The sequence below is a fragment of the Ctenopharyngodon idella genome, chromosome 19, assembly GCF_019924925.1.
Source record: "Ctenopharyngodon idella isolate HZGC_01 chromosome 19, HZGC01, whole genome shotgun sequence".
In the NCBI taxonomy this organism is placed as follows: domain Eukaryota; kingdom Metazoa; phylum Chordata; class Actinopteri; order Cypriniformes; family Xenocyprididae; genus Ctenopharyngodon; species Ctenopharyngodon idella.
Genome location: NC_067238.1, coordinates 27,024,794 through 27,046,480, shown reverse-complemented (window position 1 = coordinate 27,046,480; position 21,687 = coordinate 27,024,794). Strand labels below are relative to the sequence as shown.

The 21,687-nt window shown below is 38.0% G+C and overlaps 1 protein-coding gene across 1 annotated transcript in view; it reads right to left on the bottom strand.

Annotated features, from left to right (window-relative positions):
- Positions 1-217: 217 nt before the first annotated feature.
- nxph1 (neurexophilin 1) overlaps positions 218-21,687 on the bottom strand; it is a 39,110-nt gene continuing 17,640 nt past the window's right edge. The window contains exon 2 of the mRNA XM_051873292.1: positions 218-2,119. Coding sequence (XP_051729252.1) covers positions 1,355-2,119 — 765 coding nt within the window. The 3' untranslated portion in view covers positions 218-1,354. The remainder of the gene's footprint in view (positions 2,120-21,687) is intronic.

Below are 21,687 nucleotides of genomic sequence, written 5' to 3'. Positions count from 1 at the left end.
TTTGATATCGTATAACCCCTTAAACTGCATATCTCCAAATGAATTGTTTTATTTGGGGGTTGGGGGGTTTGACACGTACCACCTGACCACGTTTTAGGACTAGTTTTGCATGACATTGTATGTACATTCAGTAATGGGGAACTGTTAAGTTAAGCATATAGAAGAATATTATTTTCATAGAACTTTCTGAATAACACACAATAACAAAGACTTCACCTGATAAAACTTTCAGTATTTTATTCATTTGTACATCTCCATCCCCTGGTTCCCCCTGAAAGTAAACATGATCATACAGATGATAAGTACTTCTAATATATATTTTTGACAGTTTAACAGCCCCTGTACAAGAGCATGGGTTTCATGGAGTTCACATCTACATCAGCAACATCAGTTTCTTTGTCCGAGGAACCGAGAACAAGCATATATGGAATGGGGTGCTGAGAGAGAGAGAGAGAGTGTAGGGCTTTGGGTTAACAGACAATGAATGAAGGCATATACAGAAGCAGCTCCATCAGGATCAACTATGTACAATACAAACCATTCATACAAATTAGGCTCTAGGATATAGAATTCATTACATTACAGTGTATTATAAGTGACAATGAGCAAGCCCTCCAACCATTCCTGGATCTTATTAAACTACAGGAGACAGCTTGGGCCGAACAATCCGCAATTATTACAATACAGCTTCTTTGTAATAGGTAGAAAACATGCCTGTAGTTAAGGCCTGTTCATAACCAGCAGAACAAAGCCATTCTCCTCATCTTTGGGCCTTTGGGCTGGGAGGAATAACTCAAGAACGTGTGGGGACTCCAGGGCTGTTCAAAAGTTTGTAGGTGGACGGAACATTGAGATTCTGATCGCAAATAATTCTCCAGCGACATCGCTTCTGAGGCGAACTACCATCTAAACGTAAAAGTCCTACTGTATCTACACCCTCGTGGCCTCTTGGCAGTTCTAAGAAACATGTATGTACTTGTACAAATAAACTAATTAAACAAATATTCTGAGAAACCAAACACTTGCACATTTCTAAATTAAAATGGAACATTACAGGACAAAATCGTGAGTTTACATGGTCATACAAGCAACACCCCAGTGGTAAAATAACATTAAAAGATATAAACAATAAATTAATAAGTGCAGAAACTTAAAGATACCAAGTGATCAAACAAAAGCACTCAAATGAAAGTGCAAACAGCCAAATTCTTCTCTTGTCAAGTTGTTTGAATAGATCCGGGCCATGAACGTATGGTATGGACGGTACGGGGAACATGTATTTGTTGTGGATGGGGAGAGAGCTCCATCCTTTGCCTCTCGTTGTCCTCCGTGTAGGTGATGTCTGCAGCTACCTTCAGCCAGAGGGGAAGTAAGGAGTATCACTATGGTAGTTATAATCTGGGCAGACTTTCTGCACTAGCTTGTAGTCGGTGCTGTAGAAGGAGATGTAAATGCAAATGACTTTGAAGGGCTTCGAGCAGAGCCAGGACACGTGGCTTTGCGTCTGCTCCTGGTAACATGTCTTGGATGGGTCGAAGTTGCAGAGTGTGTTTTTGGAGCCCCTCTCCACCTTCTCGTACTCGATGCGGCAGTTGAAGGACTTGGAATCCTTGGCGTCGATTACCGACTGCTGGGCCGTCAAGTCAAACTCAACGATTTTGGTGGGGGGGACCAGGCTGACGGACACATTGCCCTGGCCCGTGGAGTTATGGCGGAAGTAGACGCTGAAGGTGCCATTGCCGTGATCGACGATCTTGCCAGTAATCAAGAGGTTGAGCTTGACTGTTTTGATGTTGGAGTGGAAATCTCCCCAGCCGAACATTTTCTTGAACTTGCCCGTCTTGACCATCGGCCGCCGTTTGGCTCGAGGCCTGGAGTCCTGCAGGTCCGTGGTATTCCTCAGCCAATCCCACAGGTCCTGCTCTGAGTAAGGCTCCGGAGTGTCATAGTGCAGGTCCAGGGCTGTTGCGTTTTCCTTCCCATGGAGAGTCTGTGATAGAAGTCGACTGATGGACAAGTCCTTACTGCTTTCTGTCCATATATGCTTTAGTGTCGACTTGGGGCTCCCTGATTTGAGCAGCTCCGACTTCCCCGGGATAGAACCGTGGGCACTTGAAACCTAAGAAAGCAAGATGGAAAGGACATTATTGAGCAGTCTTAACCTTAAAGAGCTACAGGAGACGCATAATGCAAAGCAAGTGAGCATTTCATCCTATGCTGCCTGACAGGAAAAAGGAATTAAGTAGATATTACTCTTGATTCAGGAGATATTGACCCCTCACCCCCACACAATCATGTAGTCTCCTACTCAACAGACAGATCAAATAGATTAGGATGAGGGGGAAAAAAGACAATCGATCGAGCCCACAAGCTTCAATTTGCAACGTTGTTAGCTGACAGGAGCCGTCTGGGAAATGGAACGGAGCGTGGCAAATGAGAAAAAGAATACAGCGATCAAACTCGCCATGTCGTGCGGTTGGGGAGGGGATCTCTGTCGGCCCTCCCTGATAATACCGGTGACTATTCTTTGAGTAAAGAGCAGACTATTAACCAGCCAGTGCTCCTTGAATTGATGATTGATGAACCACTGGGTTCTCTCCATTTAGTGCAGATGAGTGGAATTAGGTCTATACAGGGCCTGGCGGAGCGCCGTGACATTGATTGCCTGATTTCTACTGTAAGACCTGACAGCAGATCCGTCTTGCGGTGGTTTTTGCATCTCGAGGGCTACCCCTGGGATCGATAGTTAGAAAATAAGGTCTCGCTACCAATCTGCCCGACCCTTCGGACAGAATTGCCTCACAGCACGTGCGAGCGCGAGGGCGATGCGGGTCCATTTTAAACACAGCACTGGGTGGGAGCGAGGCCACGTGGCTCACTTAAGGATTTCACATTGCGAACCTGAAAGGTAATCAATATGTGACTTGAAGTGTGGTTCAAAATGCAAATTAAGAGAAGTTTAACTTAAAAACTTGGGAATTGCTTGATAGCAGTCTGCTCATGCTCAGTACTCACATAAAAAAACACAATTCAACATTCACCTAACAAGCATCCACACTAGTGATGAAGAACCTTGGGAGGAGAGTTCAGATATGTTTCAAAGAAATTAAGGAACATTACTCTTCCTCATGTATGGAGTTAGAGGCCTTGCCCTGTACTAAAGGAGAGTAATATGTTTTGCACTCTGGGAGCATGATTAAAGACAGAGTTATTATTTATTAATGGCTAATTGCTGAAGGGGCAATACAAACATTCCAAGGCTGAGCAAGTTTCAAGGAGCTATTTGTGTGAAGTTCAGTGAAGCCTGACCGACTGGGAGGGCACTTGCATTAATAAATGGATCTTAATAGTGCTTGTTTTAACAAAATGTTGAGGGAAAAACTTGTATCCATGTTTATATATTCATCATCCAGTGGATTAGCTGGTATAAATAAATGAATGAATGAATAAATAAATAATAATAATTCTTATCTACTTAATTGGTTTTCAAATATAATTCTTTTGATTTTTATAATCTGTTTTCTGTACTTTATTTTCTTACTCTTTTATATTTATTTCTCATTTTTATTCTTTAGTTTTACTGTTAATACTATTCTACAGCACTCATTCAGTGTGTTTTTGCAAGTTTTACATACTACAACGTAACAGAGTGATCACAATGTCTTATGCCAAGATATCTTTTGATAATGGCTAACCTGCTTTGTTAGCTAACTGGCTAACAAAGCTCTTTCATTTAAAGGATTAGTTCACTTCAGAAATAAAATTTCCTGATAATTTACTTACCCCCATGTCGTCCAAGATGTTTTTGTTTTTCTTTCTTCTGTCAAAAAGAAATTAAAGTTTTTGAGGAAAACATTCCAGGATTTTTCTCCATATAGGGGACATCAACAGGGTTCAACGGCCTCTACACAATCCCAACCAAGGAATAAGGGTCTTATCTAGCGAAACCGCGGTACGTCCTACGTCATGCGTGACCTTTTCAACATGATTGCGCAATGCGTGACGCATCGCAGAGCTAGTACAAGATGAGAATTTGTGGTTAAAAAGTATGTAATTTTTATTTATTTATTTATTTATTTAAAAAAAAATGACCAATCATTTCGCTAGATAAGACCCTTATTCCTCGGCTGGGATCGTGTAGAGCCCTTTGAAGCTGCATTGAAACTGTAATTTGGACCTTCAACCTATTGGACCCTGTTGAAGTCCACTATATGGAGAAAAATCCTGGAATGTTTTCCTCAAAAACCTTAATTTCTTTTTGACTGAAGAAAGAAAGACATAAACATCTTGGATGACATGAAGGTGAGTAAATTATCAGGACATTTTAATTCTGAAGTGAACTAAACCTTTAAAAAAAAGAAAGAAAAAAAGACAGTTAAAAGGTAAATCCAAAGACTTGCATTCAACAACTCCTGGCTTCAGTTTCCAACTCTTTGCCTATGGCTGTCCACCTTTGGCAACCTTAAAAAGCTCACACGTGGCCCGCACGAATAGCAAAACACTGGCCAGGAGTCAGTTCTCCTGGGCATAAAGCCTGCACACATAGCGGATGTCTGAATGCAAGCCTCGGTCTGTCCAGTCTGTCTTGCCATGATGGGCTTGGATCCAGCCTGACTGCTGGAGCTTTACGGAGCCAGCTGCAGTGCTCACCTGAGGCAACAGTGCATCTGGTAAACACATTCGGGTGGGGGGGGAGTCACGGCCAAGCCCTTCCCACCTCACCCACTGACAGCCGGCCAGCCAGGCACAAACAGCTGGGCTCCCCCAGGCACTGCACTGCATCAGGTCAGCAAGAGCAGCGTGTGTACATGAATCTGTGTGCCTGTTGTGAGTCTTAATGAGTCGGCCTGCTGTAAGAACTTCAAGGCAGACAGAATAGATCTTTCTTTCTGGCAACTTTCTTAATCCCACCAGCAAGTCAAACAACATCAAACATTATGAAAATTAGAAGACTTTTACAGATGCAAGCATTTTTAATTAAAACAATACAGGAGCCAAGACAGACTGTTTATCAAAACTAGGTATGTGTAAAATGACTTTTTAAAAATCAACCACTTAGTGGGTTGCGTGAATGGCTATTTTGGACCACTTTTAACTTGACGCAGTATCTAAAAAACACGAAAGCTATAATGAGACACTCAAAAAACAATGCAAGATGTGATACATCAGCCAAAGATGTCCATCTGAATAGTAGTGCTGTTTTAAAGGGGATGAATTTATGATGTAATTTATGAGTTAAGAAGTAACATTTCCAAGAGGGTTTTATTGTGCAAGCATTCTAACAGTTAAAGTCCCCCTGAAATCAAAACTTAAGTTTTTTAGCTTTTAGTATGAATACGTTGGCCTTAAGGTTATAAATAAGCTGGTGTGTTCCAAAACAATGACAAAAATCACATTTAGGATATATAAGCATTCAAAATGTACAGTCTCTCACTTCCACTAAAATCGATCGCGGATTTTAATGACATCACTGTGGACTCTGATCAAATCTTCTGTCCAATCAAATGGTCTCTAGAATCTGAATCCCGCCCCCTCCTACACTATAAACAGACGCTGAAGCTGCGGCTGAAATCGGTCATTTGTTCACACATTTACTAGTTTCTATATGGTGAATGGCACATAGTGTCTATATAGGGGATAGGGAACGATTCAGACAGTGTAAATATGCTTTCCATTGACGCGTATCAAGTCTGTTTTTCGCAGGTCCAGAGACACAAGAGCACAGACGTGCGAGTTGGCGCAGACCAAAAAAACGTTCGGACACATTTGAATTCTACAAACAATGCTATATTTTAAAGCAATATAAAGGAGAAACGGTTAGAGATTATGAGGAAAATTGGGTGAGCTGTGATCTAGGCGAAACGCTATTGGCTATTTTGAAAAAAGGGGAGGAGCTTCTAGATATATCCCGTCCTGTTTTCCTGTTTCATGGGAAACTACGTCAACAAAGTGAATAAAGCTGCCCGTTCCAAGGCACTTCAGTGGGCTTTTAAAGCACAGCATGATAAATAGTGTATAATGTTATAATATTATTTAATATATAATTATTTTTAAAAAATGTAAAAGAATAAAATACATAATGTTCACACCGAATGGTTAACAGAGAAAGTCACATGTCAGTCCAAATTAATTTGAGTAACTTGCCAAATAATATTTTTCTAAATTATAAACAGTCGTGTACAGAATGGTGTGCCAAATTATAAAAGAAAACTATGCACTGCAAACTGGAGAATTAAAAATGTAGTGAGCAGTTCAACACCACTGTTGACCTTGAAATACATGCTCTGTGACTGCACTGCAGTCCTAACTAAAGGCGAGAATCAGACCCTGCTTGCTTAACATAAGCCAGAGCTACATTTGGTCATAATTAATAATAGCAGATTAAATGGAATAATTACACAGGCTAATTCTGAAAATGCAATTATGTTATTGCCGCACATTTGTGTTTCCATTTGAATGTTAATTTGCACTAATTAAGCTATTAATATGCATCAATAAGTCAACTACAGTGTTAGCTAGCATATTATTGACACATTGATTACATCGCCAGGGCTGTTTACTTGGTATGTGAAACATTACAATGAGGTTGTTCCCAGTGTTTTTGCAGGTGTCCACCTCTTTAAAACTGACCCATTAAAGGAGAACATTCAAATTAGCCCTTTAAAGTCTTAATCAGCCTCAGCTTCAGGGGGTGTCCTTAATTCTAATAAGTATATATTTACTTATATTCCAAATAGTGTGTGTGTGTATATATATATATATATATATATATATATATGTCTGGTCACCTTGGAATTATAAGGTTCTATTTGCATTCTGAGCAGTTTGGAGATATTGAGCTTCAAAGTTTTTGCATTCCAAAATCCTCTCAAATTTGTAAATGACGATTTTTGGAATGGGTCAAATGCAGATAGAACCTTCTAATTCTAAAAAATTACTTTTCGCTTGGAATTATAAGATTCTATCTTACAAAACATTAATTGAAGCAATAATTTTCAAGAAACACAAACAGTTTACTTATAATTTGTTTTAAATCAGTGTAACAGTGTGTTGACATGCACGAGAAAGTCTTTGAAAAAAGAAAGCTGATCCTGATTGGTCCTCGTGTGTGCATTGGAAGTGCTGATTGGCTCACAGATAGAACCTTATAGAACCAAGTTAGAGTTCAACTTTGTAGATAGAACCTTTTTGTTTTCTAAAAAAAAGTCCCAAAATGTACACAACTTAAAAAAAGAAACATCCCATAAGGTGAACGTGATTTCACCAAGTACAACATGTTCCCGGATCAACATCTTTGTTGATCCTGGAACAACATTCCAATCAACCAATCAGATTTGAGGGACAAGTTTACCATTTATGTCAAGTTTAGGCTTACAACCTGGGTTAGGTGCTTCCACAACAGTGTTATTCAACTATCATTTCCCTCTGATTTTAGGGATAAGTTATGGGTAGGGTTAGGTTTAGGGGTTGGGAAAAGGTTAGGACTAAATTTTAGGAAAGGAATGTTGTTCCAGGATCAACAAAATATGTTGATCCAGGAACACATCTTACTTGGCAAAATCACGGTGACCCATCACATAATGTAAATAAGAATAAGAATATGTGAATAAGTCAATTTTGACAAAAATGTCAAATAGAACCTTACAATTCCAAGGTGACAATATATATATATATATATATATATATATATATATAAATATATATATTGTCAATATATATATATATATATATATAATGTGTGTTTTCAGTGAGTGTTATGAAGAAAGAAAAATATATAATAGTGATAATAATAAAAAAAAATTATTATTATTTATTATTTATTTTATTTTATTATTATTAATATTGGTAAATATATCAATATTTATACATTTAAATGTTTATTAAATAAATACATATTTTTCTAATAAAATATATTTTTCTAATTTATAGTGAAAAAAATACATATATTTAATTTATTAGAGTTTTAGTTGTAGAAAACCCCAGACAAATTCCCACACTTATGCCTACATTATGGAGGGTAAGTTCACTTGCTGTGTGAGGTAACTTCCTTTCAGGGTCATACTGTTTCTTTGACAGAGTTGACGTACAGTACAAAATAGCAGGACTAAAGGCCAGCCGATAATGGCCATAGTTATAACAGCTTTTGTGAAGTGACAGTAGTAAGAAAATGAGCAGAGGAAGCAGATATAACCCATAGAGTAGAGAAAGAACGCCCTCAGCTGTGACCCTGACTGCACATTCCACCACTTACCTTTATGCAACAGAAATACACTAAACGCAGAGTGAAAGGAGAATTACAAAAAAATGAATAAAGGATCATAACGTCCACCTGAGATAAATGTTCCAGTGAAAACACGGCCCTTATCAATAAAACCGCTAAGTCGAGGCCAAAACCTCCACTGTGCAAAACAATATGCCATAAAACTGTTCAGCAGATCATACCGGTACCTCACTTTAACAATCTCCCAAACAACATTTACAGCCTGGGTGATGAGATAAAACGGTGCATATCTTCTTCCTCCTCAGCAATTCGCTGCCATCTACAACCTATTCGCTTAAACAAGGCGCCTCATGCTGCGGCCGTCCTGAGAGAAATGAAAAGGAAAGGCAAAAATGAAGATGGATTTCAACTAAATCCACTTCTGCTAACAAAGCACTCGCAGGCTCTGCTAAACCCTAACCCCCACCCCTTCCTTGCTGCCTGCTGCGTGCGTTTGGTTTGTAGGAGTGCGAGGTATTGCACGGGCCCATTAGCGACATAACTAAGCACTGTGCTTTAGGATGGGCCGCTGGGGCAGAGGCACGCTTGCTGCAAGAGTTGGACAGCTGCTAAGCAGCCATGGAATATCAGGCTGTGACCATGCACTAGAACTGCCTAATGGTGTCATAAGAAGGCCGTTAGACGCACCATTAAAGCAGGCTGTCACGCTCGTTGTGTATAGCTGCCAGTGAGTGTTTGTAACAATGACTGTGGACTCCCCTGATACACTGTCAAGTAGGTATTGCAACAGAAGTGTAACACATAGACCGTACAGAAAATGTTCCATATTTCATATCATATGAGACGATCAGCGTGAGATGCATTTTCTGCATTTACGAATGTAATTATGAAACAACCTAATGAGAATATTAAAATGCAGGACAGAAACTCATATCTAAGGGGCTGTTTACACGGCACCATTTTCAACTAAAAACGGAAAACTTTTTATGCGTTTTGGCTGTTCATTTACATGACAACGGCGTTTTGGCTGCCTGAAAACACAAACTTTGCATGCAGGGTTTTGAAAACGGTCTCCATGTAAACAACAATCTGTGAAAACAATGACGTCATGCACATCCGCATTACATGTTCAGTCTATAGTGTTTCATCGGCATCTAATGGCCTGCCAGCAGAATACAGCATTTTCAGTCGTTTTCACAGATTTGTGTGAATGGGGATCGTTTTGACAATGGTGTCATCGGTGCGCAGAAATCTCAAAGGAAAAGCTTCTCCGTTTTAAGCATTTCGTTGTCGTGTAAACGTACCCTAACACACATTTACAAAACAGCAGAAAACAATCTGCAGTTCTTGTTCTTAGGGGACGTTTACACAAAATGTGCTCTTGCGTTTAAAATACGGGACACTGCACTGAGCAATGGAAAATGACACTTTACATGGCCCTACAAAAACGCAACTCCCAAGCTCGAGATGCTGAAAGAGTGCGAGACACTGCACAATGGTCAACATTGTTCATCTAGTGTAGATGTACATTGGTAATCTATTAAAAGCACTATAAAGTGGAATGTAAAACATGTTCTGTGTGAACGGGCCCATTCACACAGAACATGTTTTTGCATTTTAAAGGTGAGACGTTGAGCTGAGGAATGGAAAATGACGTTTTTAACTTGACATGGTACTATAAAAATGCAACTCTCATGCTTGAGATGCCGAAAGAGCAGCGAGACACTGTGCAACAGACAACTTAGTTCGACTAGCATACATTTACATTGGTAAACCTTAAAAAGCAGTGTAAAGTGGAACATAAAATGTGTTCTGTGTGAACCAGCCCCACGGTGTTTATTCTCACAGAACGCGTTTTTGCATTTAAAGGGATAGTTCACCCAAAAATGAACATTCTGTCATTACTTACCTCATATTGTTCCAAACCCATAAGACTTTCGTTTATCTTCAGAACCCAAATGAAGATATTTTTGATGAAATCTGAGAGCTTTCTGTCCTTCCATAGACAGCAACTTTGACACTTCAAAAAGTTCATAAAGCCTAAATTCAGTCTTTTCATTCATATGGATCAGTTTTATAACTCTTTATAAACTTTTTGAAGTGTCAAGATTTCAGTTGTAGATTTCATCAAAAAAATCTTCATTTGTGTTCCAAAGATGAACGAAAGTCTTACAGGTTTGGAATGACATGAGGGTGAGTAATTAATGAAAGAATTTTCATTTTGGGTGAACTATCCCTTTAAAAAGGTGCGACATTGCATTGAGGAATGGAAAACGACACATTTTCAAAAGATGAACTTTATTTAACTGGATTTCTGTCAGGAACACTATCATCAAAGATGATTGATAATTAGTTAGCATACAGTTTGGATTAGTGGTATGGTTCCATTTTGGGCAAGAACTCCCTGCCCATCCAGCCTAGCATGGATAAGAGCAGGGAGTGCAGCGATAACCCCCTTAGGGTAAACAGAACAGAACCAACAAAAATGTATTGCAGATATCATTAATGTTCAATAGTTAAATTAACAACATAATTCAACCAAAAGGACAAATTAATCTCATTCGAAGGGGAATCAGAAGGCCAAGTCCTGCTTCTGATAATACTGACGGACCTTATATATATATATATATATATATGATGCTGTGAGAAGCATCATATTTCTATAGGTAGACGTGGATCAGCTAAGAGTCAGCTGATGAAAGCTTGACTGACGTGACCTGCCAGTACTAACGCTACGCTTGATATGGCGCTATAAAAACGCAAAACGCGTGCTTTAGAGGCCCGAAAGAGAAGCGAGACACTGCGCAACACTCAACAATGTTCATCTAGCGTGGATTTACATTGGTAAACAAAAAAGCACCATAAAGTGGAGCGTAAAATTGTTCTGTGCGAACCGGGCCCATGGTACTTGCACTTAACACAGTGCTAAACCCAAAAACGTCTTCTGTGTGAGACACTGCAAAGATGCGAGATGCGAACGCAACTGTCAAACACGCTTATCTAGTGCATGCTTACATAGAAAAACAACGGAAAATAGCACAGTGGAATGCAAAAATGCATTCTGTGTGAACAGTGTTTATTTTAATGATTCACAGAAGCGTTTTAGGTAAACTGTGTGTGGAGAACTGGTTTTAGGTCCAGTTGCTGTTGCGTGACTCAAACAATACGCTCAGTTAATAATAAAAACCGTTCGTATACAAATCACGCAGTTAGCTAACAATCTATTAATTTAAACAATGTATTAATTTGAGGCAGAAACAATGGGCTCATTGAAGTAATGAAAACATGTTAACAATGATTAGGATATATAGGAAGATTTGCATTGGTGCATGCTGATCCAGAGTTGGGTCGTCTGAAGTCCTCGCAGTAGTTGGCGCAGTCTCTTCACAGGTGTTGAGGCATCTAATACTAATTATACCAATACTAATGAGGCATCTAATCTAATACTAATTAATATCAGTATTAAATTAATTCACATTTAAACCCTGGTCTAGGAAACATAACCCCAAATTATTGAAACTAAATTGAAATTCAATAGCTTTGATCTCTCCATTAGTTTTTTGAACAGATTTGTGATGTTACAAACTACACAGAAAAAAAAATGCTATGTATGCAACCCCTTCCCATCTTGCTCTATACATTCGGTCTTTCTGCTGCAGATGTAGCTAACGCAGGTGTCTAATGGCATGGTATAGATCCAGGTCTGCCAAAAAGTAAAATAAATAAAGAATAGGAGTAGAAGAAATCATTTGGAGAAGAGCAGCACAGCTTCAGTTTATTATTCCAGCCTAAAATCTCATTAAGTGTGACATTGAGGATTAGTTCAGAGGGAAAAGAGTAGAGAGAAGTCTCCCACAAATAGCTGTGAGGAGCGACGCGCTGGCTTTTGTTTGCCATCATTAATTCTGCGCTGAAGTGGCTAAGAGGAAGGCCCCGAATCACTGATCAGAGGATGCCCCCCGAATATGACAGCGGGACAGGTGCCCTCTCTTCCTCTCGCTCTCTTCTCACACGCTCACTTTTCCTCTCTGCGTCTTGCTGCGTCTGTGTTCTTCTCTCTCGCCTTCTCGGCTCTTAATTGGGGTGATTGGGCGGTGGGGCCATCTGCGATGCTGACAAAGGGAAGCCTGCTTTGATTTATGGAGCCTCAGGCCACATTAGTCTCAAGATTTCCACAGTAAATATCAGCGCTCAGCAGCGGAGTTGGCTCAATAAAATCTGCATTGCTCAGGAAGAGAACTGTGGGTTCCTCTGTGGAATAGTATTGAGATGATGTTAGACTTTCACTTTTACATTTTGGGGTGCCAACATTCTATACTTTTGTAGCATTTCGCATATTGTGTATAATGTTAGTAAATTTTGCTTTATCGTAAAAATCGTGCTGCACGATTAATAGTTAAAAGATCGCGATCTCGAATCAAACACCCACATAGTCTTCCTAAATGACAGCGATTCACCAGTGTCTATTAAACCTTTGACAAGTACGTTCACAGCGAACATTCAAATCTGTTTTTGTGCTGCCGCTGAGCCAGAGAGAGCAGTTGCCATGTGTAGGTATGAAACAGCTTCACAAACAGTCTTTTCAACTACACTTTATCATTAAAATAATTCAAATTATCACAGAAGTACTGGGATAGAAGTTTATAGTTTAGATATATGAACACTGTAGCGATCAAAAGAGTAAAACACCTTTTGAAAGTAACTTGATACTTCAAATAAAGACTGTAACAATTGCATTGTTACACCAGTAGGTGGCGACAAGTGACTGTTAAAAGTGTATTTGTCACTGAATCATTTAAGAGATTCGTTCAAAAACGCTGATTCATCCAGTAATGAAACAAGTCTTTATGAGTGAGTCATAGAACCAATTTAAAAAAAAAATTCTAATTAAATGTTTTTAAATAGACTGCAGCAATTATCATTTCATCAGAACCTCTAGTAGCCTAAATTACATGTTATGTTGTTTAGTTTATTCAGAGTCGTAATAGAATCATGATCCGTATTTTGAAACAAAAATATCGTGATTCTCAATTTATCTAGAATCGTGCAGCTCTAGTTCATAGACTGTAATTTATGATTTAATATAAACTGTAATTTTACCATAATATGTGCCCTTTCAGTTTCCAAATAGCATTGTTAGAGCTTATATGTTATGTGCAGCAGTGTAGCTATTGTGCTGTTAAATGACTATGTTCACCCAGCAGTGTTTGGGATTTAAAAAACAGTTGTGAGTCACAAATTCTCCTGTTTAGCTTACATAATGTACGTTATTTGAGTCGCGGCTATATGAACGAGTAATCAGTGTCAATCTCTTTCTCGCACTTGCTGAAGGCGAATATCACCTGTAACCATAGTGAACATGACTAAAGAACATATCAAAGACTAAAGAACATATCTGTAACACCAAGTCTTATCACAGTTGATAAGACACAAGCCTATGAAGACCAGGTTCATCTGTCAAATGTTAATCAACGGACAGCGGCTTTGAATGTACTTTTCTGAAATTACATAACTTGCACCTCTGATAACAGATCACTCCAAATTGTAATATTGACATGCATTTTCTGTAAAGCTGCTTTGAAACGATATATAATGTGAAAAGCGCTATACAAATAAATGTGGATTGAACTGAACTGAATTAATTTAAAATAATACTGGGTCTAATCCAAAAAAAAAAAAAAAAAAAAAAAAAAGGATGGCTTAGATTGAAGTTATTGGCAGTATGTTTATCAATTCCATCAATCTATTTTTTGTCCAGTCCATTTTTTGTTAAATCTAGTGCACACATTCCATATTTTAGGGTTTATTTACCTCCAAAATACCAATTTAACCATTGGATTGGACACTCATAATCCATAGGTTAGTTAAAAACATCTAAAATCTGAACATCTACTGTTATTAACGCTGTTTAAAGAGATTATATTATTATGCTTTTTTACATTTTTAACTTTCTTCAGTGAGTAATGTTGCTGTTTGAGCATGAAAAAGGTCTGCAAAGTTACAGAGCACAAAGTCACTCCAAAGGGAGTTATTCTCTATATCTCTATAGCCTTGATTGTACTCTTGAGTTTTCTTCCAGGAAAGTACACGTCACTATATTCCTCATTTAAATAATTCCCACCCAATGCATACTCAAAAAAGAGGTGAGGCCTGGTTGAGTCACGTTAGTAGTTTGTTGAAACTCGTGGTTATGGTAAGGGGCGTAACATTTCCAAAACGCACTCGAAGAAGTTGACCAATCACAACACAGTTGTTCAGCTGACCAATCAGAGCACATTGTGCTTTTTGGAAGGAGGGGCTTCATAGAGACTGGAACTAAACAGAGTTTTACTGGAAGACTGGAAAGAGAGGTGCTGCAACAATGTTAAAAATAAGTTTTTTTTTTTTTTTATTCAAAACCTGTTCTTGTAAACCCTAAAAATATCAAATACCAAAAATCAATATGGCATAATATGGCCTCTTTAAAAGACCAAACAAACATATCAAAGGGTTAGTTCACCCAAAAATGAAAATTCTGTCAATTACTCAACCTTGTGTTGTTCCAAACCCATAAGACTTTCGTTCATCTTCGTTTCGTTCGTTCATCAAATGAAGATAAAATCGGAGAGCTCCCTCTATAGAAATCCAAGGCAACTTACACATTCAAGGCCCAAAACAATAGGAAAGACATTGTTAAAGCACTCCATGTGACTCCAGTGGTTTAATTTCAATTTTATGAAGAGATGCGAGTGCTTTGTTTGCGCAAAAAAACATAATTATTGATGAATGAAGAATATTGATCTGCTACGCACGTTCACAAGACCGTCACAACGCATGCGTGTTGTGTTCACGCGAGAGCTGACATTGATGCGTGAACATGCTTTGGATAATATTATTTTGTAAATAAAGTAGTAAATTATGTTTTTTTGCGCAAACAAAGCACTTGTGTCGCTTCATAAAATTACCACTGGAGTCACATGGATTACTTTAATGTCTTTCCTACCTTTCTGCACCTTGAGAGTGGTAGTTGCGTTGGATCTCTATGGAAGGACAGAAACCTCTCAGATTTCATTAAAAGTATCTTCATTTGTGTTCCGAAGATGAATGAAGATCTTACGGGTGTGGAACGACACAAAAGTGAATAATTAATGACAGAATTTTCATTTTTGGGTGAACTAACCCTTCAATAATGTGCAGATGCAATCACACACAGACAAAAAAGCCCTATCTCTAAGTGAAATAAGAGGCTTCACATTTCAGAAAATGTTTTTTTTTTGGTAGTGCCAAGTGTATTTATACATGTGTGATTTGTCCTTTTGGTTGAAGTGGTAGGAAGGTTCAAGAGTCAGGTAAAGAGGAGTGCTCTCCTGGGAGGCTGCCATTATAATGCACGCTCGTCGCTCAAAATCAAATTAAGCCTGTAATCCAATAAACTGCCATTTCTGCTGCAAGTGACCCCACAGGACCTCATTTCAAATCCGTGACAAGCTTTAATCAATATGATTTAGTGGTTGAGGACACAAATAATTCAGCCGAGGAGAAACGAAACGCTGTTCTGCCACTGTCTCTACACTGGAAATCTGCAGCTGTGTTTTATAGACGGCCTGTGGTGTGTTACAGTGCCGCATTGATTTGTGGATGCAATGTGAAAGAGAGAGAGATGCGAGGGAAAAGACAGGAGCTGCTATCATGAAACACCCTCGAGGAGCATTTAACTGAAAGTCAGAGATCAATATGCTCATGTCCATCGGACCGGGCCATTGACAGGGCTACTTATGGGTTACAGTATCTGCCATTGCCACTTTAACCTGCCGACAGGCTCTTTGCTTCCTGATAAAACAACCCGTTTCATCTCACTCTCATCTGTTTGGTGACAGGTAAACCAGAAGCAATCATATCTAGATAATGCTATACTGGCTTCCCTGATAGAAGGCTGATGCTTTATTTGCCCATGTAAACATTATGAATACACAATGCAATCATTGATGTTTGGGCTGGATTTGTATAATTTTCATTTTTTGTACTGTGCTCTGAACAATATGATTAAAATTGAAATGAAGAGCAAACAACAGGATGTGCATCTGAGCCTGGATTCCCCTGTCACTTTGATTTCCACTGTGTTATTTTGTGCACTGGATATATACAAGGAATGCTGAAAAAGAAGACTGGAGTTTAAATTTTATGCTTAATCACAGAAATGTGGCTGCAAAGGCCAGACGATTGACAGTATTTGACAATTAATCGAAAAATAAACACAGACAGGATAATCAGGACCACGGCACCAAGCGGAGGGATCTTGTATAATCTTAATGGAGTTTGTTTGCAATAATGACTTGCAGACTGTGGATTATTACATGATTATTTACCTACTGATGAAAAAATATGAGATGGAAAGAAAAATTGTATTTCAATGCTTTTGCATTCTCTCGCAAAAACATTGCATTCCCACAAGAAACTTTCTGTTTTGTAAGTGATGGTGTAGGAAATTGGTTTCCAGGGACAATGGTCGAATATACCATTTAATGTTCATGAAATAAGTCCTGTTCACAAGGACAATAACTATAAAGATTTTAGAGTCCACATCAGCGCACAATGACGATCTGTTTATTATGCACACTGCAGTTATGTCGTCTGCCACTTTAAATGCTTAAGCTCTTTAAAGTCAGGTGGATTCTGATTGGCTGTCAATGTTTTTATTGTTCATCAGCTAGAAAAAATTATTCTTAAAATGATTCCAACAATATCATTCCTCTGTGTTGTTATTGTTACAGTGGTGCGGAGTTCCCTATTCTCATTGAATGATTATTAAAATTTTATAGTTATAGCTATCTTTCTAGTTACATTGTACACTCAGTTTTTTTTTTCTTTTTGACCATCTAGTTTATGCTATTCGTATTTAAATATATAGCCTATATATATATATATATATATATATATATATATATATATATATATATAATTTTTTTTTTTTATTAATCCGAATCACATAAACTGAAATGGTCCATTCTCTTGTTCCATTAACATTTATACAAAATGTTTTTTCATTAGTTAACATTAGATAACTATATTTAACATGAACTAAGAATGAATGAACAATTATTCTACAGCATTTGCTAATACATAATTAAAATCAAAAGTTGGATCTGTTAACATTAGGCTAGTTAATGCACTGTGTACCAACATGAACAAACAATGAACGACTGTATTTTTATTAACTAACATTAACAAAGATTAATAAATACTGTAACAAATATATTGCTCATTATTAGTTCATGTTAATTGATACATTAACTAATGTTAACAAATGAGACCTTATTGTAAAGTGTTACCAAACTTTTCATTAAGCTCTAGTTTTTTTTTTACTCATTTACAATTCTTAATTCAAAATATGAATAATATGTAAGGAAAGACCCGCCCCCCTTAGTTGCCGTCGCTATGTCCGACAAGCCATGGCGCTCTCGCGTCTCGCGCCACAACTTCATGTTCTCACGTAACGTTAGTGAAAAATACATCACGGAGAAAAGAGGACACTGGCAACGCGCCGACAGACAAGACAAAGGAGGTTACTTTTGGTAGAAAGCGAAGTTTTTAGCTTTCAAATTTTGTGATTAAAAGAAATTTTGTTTTAAAAGAAATTCAAACAATAAATACAGTTTTGTGCCTCTGTCGTGACAGATCGCTGTAGTGCCTCCGATCATCTCTTCCTAGTTACTGCACAAAATAAACATGAATGAACATCGGAATCAGAAGTTACGTTATTTGAACCGCGGAAAGACGTCAATACACTACACAATACACAATATTTTTAAGTTCAAGCAAAGACTATAGAATAACATGACGCGTCACTCTTATTGCTTTGAATGGGAGAAAGTGCAACGCGCAATATGGCGGAATAAGTCCCGCCTTCTAAATAAGAGCCAATCGCCGATTGGTAAAGTCATCGCGTCACTGCAGCAGCCGTTAAAAGCTCCAGTTCCTATAGAAACAGTCAGACGCGCCTCCGAAATGAGACACAAGAGACGCGCATTTAGGACTGCGCATGCGCATTAGCTTGATCCAGCCTGAAAAATACAGTTTTTTGTCATGATTCGAGCATTTAGAAACAAAATGTATGAGACAGTTGTTGTCAGATTTCATTGGTTATTTCAAATATGAAATTTAATCAAAAGCTTGGCAAACAGCTTTGGAGAATTTGATGTTTTCCCATTGAAAGAGATAGGAGCTGCACTTGCATGCCCGAGAGGCGTTTCAAAGATGGCCGCCGAGTGAAATGACTTGTCTTAAAGGGACTTTGGTTCAAGTCCATCGACGTTAATCTACTTACTCTCCTGTCTGTTTGTCAGAAACAAAGGCGGATTCGGCGTTATGATTGGTCATATCGCTTGTCAATTAAACTCCTGGCGAAGGGTGAATTGAAATTCATAAATCTTGAAAAAAAGGCTTATTTTAGCTAAAGTTTTAGAAGATTATTAAATAAATCAAATGAAAAAAAAAAAAAATATATATATATATATATATATAAACTGTCAACTTTTGTTTATTTGTAACCTTTCAAAGCAAAGAAATTACATCAGCATATGTGTATCTGCAAAGAGGAACACATACCAAAAATAGATTCTACAGGATGGTGGTTATATGTACCACAAATGTATTGCATTAGAAATTATTTCAGTACCACTGTAGCCCTGTCTGAAGTTTGGAAACATCTTGAGTCTAAGATCAGAGCAAGAAAAGTTATATGACATTAGGAATCATCTTCCATGCTATTTTCTACAGGCTTTCCTGCAGGGTTTACATCTGGAGAAATCCTACAGTTTCTTCAACCCACAACGTCTGCTGTCAGCTTGTAAAACACGGTGGGGGATCTGTAATGATTTGAGCAACCATCTCACGACAGTGATTAGATCCAAAGATTGCAGTGCATGCTCTTAAAACGCCTAAGGAATATAGGCAGTTTTATAAGACCAGGTGCACCCTGTTGTGCAAACACCGTTTTCAGATAACATTCCCATATTCTAAGATAATAATTCTCATATATTCTCAAGAGCAGTCTCGTGAACACCGGAATTGAGTCAAATGCCTTGCTTTCCAAACACCAGATCTAAATATCAGTGGAAAGAAAGTTCTAGAGCATAAAGCAGTATATTCACTCCGTCCCTCAAAGAGCTAACTTTTCTCATTGATTAATGACTCAATATCTCACTGCATAGTTCAGTACTTATATGATACCTCTACAAAGAAGACTGAAGCTGTCCTTAAGGCGAAAGGTGGACTTACTCCTTATTAGGTCCTTGATATTGATAGATAACTCAAAGTCTCGGTTTTGTCTGTGGCCTGTGGTTACGACATGAAAATGAGGACCGAGACACAGGACAAGTTTCCTTTCACTTTGAACCAATTATAAATATGCCAGTCGCTGTCATTGTATAGTAGTTTTATACTGACTTACAGGGCCTAAATTTAACATTCACCAAGTGCCATGTGTGAGTAAAATTCGGTGTTGGAGAGTATATGAAACTCCAGATGGCCAGTAACATTTTTATGAATTCTAACAATGCAATGTTATGAGAACATGAAAGTGAACAAACATGAACGATGCTCTGTACAGTTGACAGGTCAGTGCTGCATCATCACGACAATTTAAGCCTTTCCAATGTAAATATTCAATAGCTAGAACACAAGAACGCATTTTGTGGGAAGTTCAACATCCCAATCGCACACCCTGAAAGCCGCGTCTCAGACAGCAAGCAAACACTAAGATGAGCTCTCTTACAAGACTTGAAACGGACAAATTCACACAAAATTATGTCAAAAAAATACCCATCTCGGTGAGTATCCAAGTAAACTGTCAGTTATGTCTTCACTTGTGAAAGAAAATGCATGATCCGTGTGTGCATTCAGTCTTAAACGATTAGTTCACTTCAGAATTCAAATTTCCTGATAATTTACTCACCCCCATGTCATCCAAGATGTTTATGTCTTTCTTTCTTCAGTCGAAAAGAAATGAAGGTTTTTGAGGAAAACATTCCAGGATTTTTCTCCATATAGTGGACTTCACTGGGGTTCAATGGGTTGAAGGTCCAAATTTCAGTTTCAGTGCAGCTTCAAAGGGCTCTACACGATCCCATTTCGCTAAATAAAAACCTTATTCCTCGGCTGGGATCGTGTAGAGCTACATCAAAACTGCAATTTGGACCTTCAACCCGTTGGTAGCCATTGAAGTCCACTATATGGAGACACATGGGGGTGAGTAACTTATGAAATTTTAATTATGAAGTGAACTAATCCTTTAAAATGACAGCATCCTAATAATCCTGCTGCTGTCTGCGTTTTTAACGTTTTAACCAAACAACAAAGGGAAAAAAATATCACTCACTGCTCTTGAACTATAAAAAGGAAATGAAGACTATGCAGTATTATTTATTTGATTAGAATAATTTATTACATTTCTGTACCTGAACACTACTGCTAGACCTGTCTGAAAAGCACTGTTTATTTCATTTTTTTTTTTTTTTTTGTATTATATTTATTTGTGCTATTGCTTGCAATTTAATTATTTGATCTTATTTTATTACTGACTGTTTACTTGTCTTTAAAAAAAATGTAGGCTATTAAAATTATATTAGGTAAGCTTAGCTAGTTTTAGCCGTGGTATTGAAATTGGAATAGAGGATTGTGAATTTTCACTAGTATCTAAAATATTGGTGTCATAACTGCCTGTTTTTGTTCCATGGCTGGAAAAATTTTGGCCATTAAATTTTCATAAGACACCGGCCATTTGGCAGAAAAAGTTAGTTTTAGGTCCTGCTGACTACATATTATGATGTACTCTAATATTGCAGCTTTATTTAATTGCTGGAGCTTTTAACTATCTATTTTAATTCATTTGAAGATTATTTGAGTCCCTGGGATTTGATTTGTTTTTGAAAAGAGAATGAGAGCGAGTGTTCTCCAAAAAGATTCATATTTAATTCATCCTACAAAAGAAGCGGGGGAACATAAAGCAAGGTAAGAACAAATTCACAAGGTGCTTGGTTAAAGAGAAGCAAATAATCTATAAAGGCACTCGTGATAAACACTTTAGCAATTTCACACTGGAAAAGCCCCCTCCCCAGAAAAAAAAAAAAAAAAAAAAAAACTTGCTAATGAAATTTAAGCAATGAATCCTGCAGACAGCTGAGCTTATCACTTCCCTTCAATTATCCTTCACCAAATTGCTTTCCATTCAAGGCATGTTGCCCGATTGCACTTCTTTAAACAGAGCACAGTCTAAAGTTCATTTTCAACAGCGTGAAGACAGACTCTGGAGTACCTGACTGCGTATGAGCTCGGGTTCATTGACATAGAGAGCATGAAATACTTCATCTTGAAGCCTCCCAAACTGATACACGAGAGGCTGCAGGCTAAACTAACTACACAAACATACGCATACACAAACTCCTGTTTCTCAGAAGCAGCTGACATATCGTTCACATACATTCCATGCA